Below are 3124 nucleotides of genomic sequence, written 5' to 3' on the forward strand. Positions count from 1 at the left end.
ATAATTATATGCAAGTAACCCTAAGCCAAACCCTAATCCTAACCCTAACCATATAGTAATGAATTAATTTATGTGTGCGTGCTTGCGTGCGTTTGTGTGTGCGTGTGTGTGTGCGTGTGTGTGTTTGTGTGCGTGTGTGTGTTTGTGTGCGTGTGTGTGCGTGTTTGTGTGCGTGTGTGTGTGCGTTTGTGTGCGTGTGCGTGCGTGTCTCACCGTGAAGAGCGTGTTTGTACACGAGTCTGCTGAGATGCTCTGTCACGGGGAAGTTCAGCCCACTGTCCGGCTCCAGAAGCAGCACACCGTGATCAGACACCTGAACACACACACACAAACCTCACTGACTGCTGTTGCTGCTGCATCTTGGTCATTTTACAAACATCACACTTCATTTCATATTTAATGGTAAAGAAATTATAGTATTCTATTAGTATATTAGTAGTATATAGTATTTAAAGTATTTTTTCCCAAAACAACAGAATAATATTTTAGAAGAATCCTTACTTTACTTTACTTCTACTTACAGCAACTGAAATGCATTGAACTTTTTGGATATACAAATATATAAATATTTTATTTTAATATTTCTTTATAGTTAATTAATATGTATTATTTATAAAATGTGTGTGTGTGTGTGTGTGTGTATATACACACATATACACTGATATTTTATGGATTTAAATATTTTATGTTTTATAGATACAAATTACAATATAATGTTAAATGTCTTTTAAATGTTTCAAACAGTAACTAAAATGCATTTACTTTTTTCTATACAAAAAATTATATTTTGTTTAATATTTATTTATTTAAAAATATATATTTATATAAGCTAGATAGATATTTTTACTTACCTGATAGGTATATACTAGTTCTATTTAATATTTACATATTTTATATTTTATAATATTTATACATTCAACAACTAAATGCATTTATCTTTTTTCTATACAAAATATATAATATGTTTATATTAAAAAATATATATATTTTCTATTACAGAAATGTTTTATGTAATATTTATATTTTTAAACATATAGATAGATAGATAGATAGATAGATGTAGACCATAGATATGTATATATATCTATGGTGTAGACAGCATCACTGATTATGAGTTCTATAGTATTTTGTCGTGCCGCGCCGCTTGCGTCCGGTGTAGACACGGTGTTGGTTTGGCTTTGTTTCACAGAACTAATCGTTGCCTGGGTTGCGTACGTATGTGTGGGGCGGAGCTATCAAAATAGGGGCGAGACCCTTTTGGGGTAGGGGCGTGTTTGTTTTGGTGATTTCAAATGTCAACATTGGCTACCAGAAATCGCTTACCCCACCTTTAAGACATTTTGTACAACTGTCAATTTTATAGTGATTTCTACTAGCACACATGCTAAAACTCAAACATAAAGTGGATTTCTAGAATAAAAGTCCTTCATTTACAGCTCACAGGCCGCATCTATCATATTCAGCTATTTCATAACTTGAAAACTCACTTTCACTTTGGGTCTGGCCACGATATACAACAGCATGAATCCAGAAACAACCACACCTCCCACAATGCCATACTGCACCTCCCAGAAACTGACCACAAACGTCACCAAGAATGGCAGCAGATCGAGTCCTGAGGTAAACAATGAGATTTTAAAGCATACAAAATATTTCTATAGTCAAAATATGTGCTGTAAAGTCTCACTCTTGACTCTCCAGAGCTGGACTGGCACTCTGAAGTCTATCATGGGACTGACGGCGCAGATGATGACGGCAGCGAGTGACGCTTTAGGGATGTAAAAGAAGAGCGGCATGAGGAACGCCAGCGACAGCAGCACTATCACACCTGCCCAAAAACACACACCTTCAGACGCTGTCCACATTTTAAATGTCAACCTGATCGCAAAGAGTGTGTGTCACCTGTGACGATCCCTCCAGCGGGTGAACACACTCCGGTTTGAGAGTTCACAGCGGTTCTGTCAGAAAACACCACATCAAAACACTTACTTGGCGAAGAGCAAACCAACAGACACTTTAGCATTAGCGTTTAGCTTGCAGACGGACCTTCCGAAGCTGCCCGTGACGGGATACGCCGACACAAACGAGCCCATGATGTTCGTGAGACCTGCAAAAACAACATTATAATGAGTAACGACCGATTTACGCTCTGATAAAACATCGTGAAGGAAGAGAATCTCTCACCGATGGCAAAGAGCTCTTGGTTAGCATCGATTCGGTAGTTATTCTTGCTGGCTGCATGGAGAAAAAAAGTGTTAAATGTGTCTAAACAGCATCTGTGTTGGTATATACAGAAGTAAGGACACTTTGAAGCTCTTACCGAAAGCCTTCGCAATAGCGATACTCTCTAAGACGCCCATTAAAGGAATAACAGCCAGACCGCCGCCTAAATCCTGAGAAAATACACGCAATTTTAAAATATTTACTATTTTTATCATATATATTATTATTAAATATTTTATTATTCTATTAATAGAATAATGACACTAATTTCATTAAGAAATAAAAACAAAAGTATTTTTTTTATTTTAAAGGTTTATACATCTGACATTATTAGTGCATAGAAAAAAAAGTAAGTATTTTCGAAAATATATTTAATTGTTTTTGGCATTAGTGCAGTGATGAAACAGCTTTTTAAAAAATAAATAAAAATAGCTTACATTTATATTTATAGAAACAACATTTTATCTTTATAATACAATATAATGATTTTTATAATTTAAGTTTTTCCTACACAATATAAATGTGTTTATATATACAGAAAATATATAGCTGTCTTTATATTTAGATAATTTTACCTCAATTTTATTTTTTTAATTACACTTAATTTCACATTTAATAGTGAAAGAAGAATACATTTTTGGGTACTATTTTCCAAACAATAGAATAATAATGATTATTCTAATCCATTTACAATTTATTTTTATTATTTTATCTATTTTAATGTATTTAATTTTATTTCCATACATTTTCTATACAGTATACACATAAACATTATTTTAGGTTTTATTTATATTTAATTAATATTTAAATATCTTTCATATTTAAATTTTACATTTTATATATATATATATATATATATATATATATATATATATACACACTATCTCATTATATATGTTTT

The 3124-nt window shown here is 32.6% G+C and overlaps 1 protein-coding gene across 1 annotated transcript in view; it reads right to left on the reverse strand.

Moving 5' to 3' along the window:
* The window catches only part of LOC107756030 (sodium-independent sulfate anion transporter-like), a 9816-nt gene that overhangs the window by 2467 nt on the left and 4225 nt on the right, over positions 1-3124 (reverse strand). The window contains exons 8-14 of the mRNA XM_016573005.1: positions 2321-2393; positions 2185-2235; positions 2047-2107; positions 1903-1958; positions 1688-1828; positions 1488-1615; positions 214-313 (exon numbers count right to left, since the gene is read on the reverse strand). Coding sequence (XP_016428491.1) covers positions 214-313; positions 1488-1615; positions 1688-1828; positions 1903-1958; positions 2047-2107; positions 2185-2235; positions 2321-2393 — 610 coding nt within the window. The remainder of the gene's footprint in view (positions 1-213; positions 314-1487; positions 1616-1687; positions 1829-1902; positions 1959-2046; positions 2108-2184; positions 2236-2320; positions 2394-3124) is intronic.

Source organism: Sinocyclocheilus rhinocerous, unplaced genomic scaffold (assembly GCF_001515625.1).
Source record: "Sinocyclocheilus rhinocerous isolate Xijiao unplaced genomic scaffold, SAMN03320098_v1.1 scaffold1283, whole genome shotgun sequence".
In the NCBI taxonomy this organism is placed as follows: Eukaryota; Metazoa; Chordata; class Actinopteri; order Cypriniformes; family Cyprinidae; genus Sinocyclocheilus; species Sinocyclocheilus rhinocerous.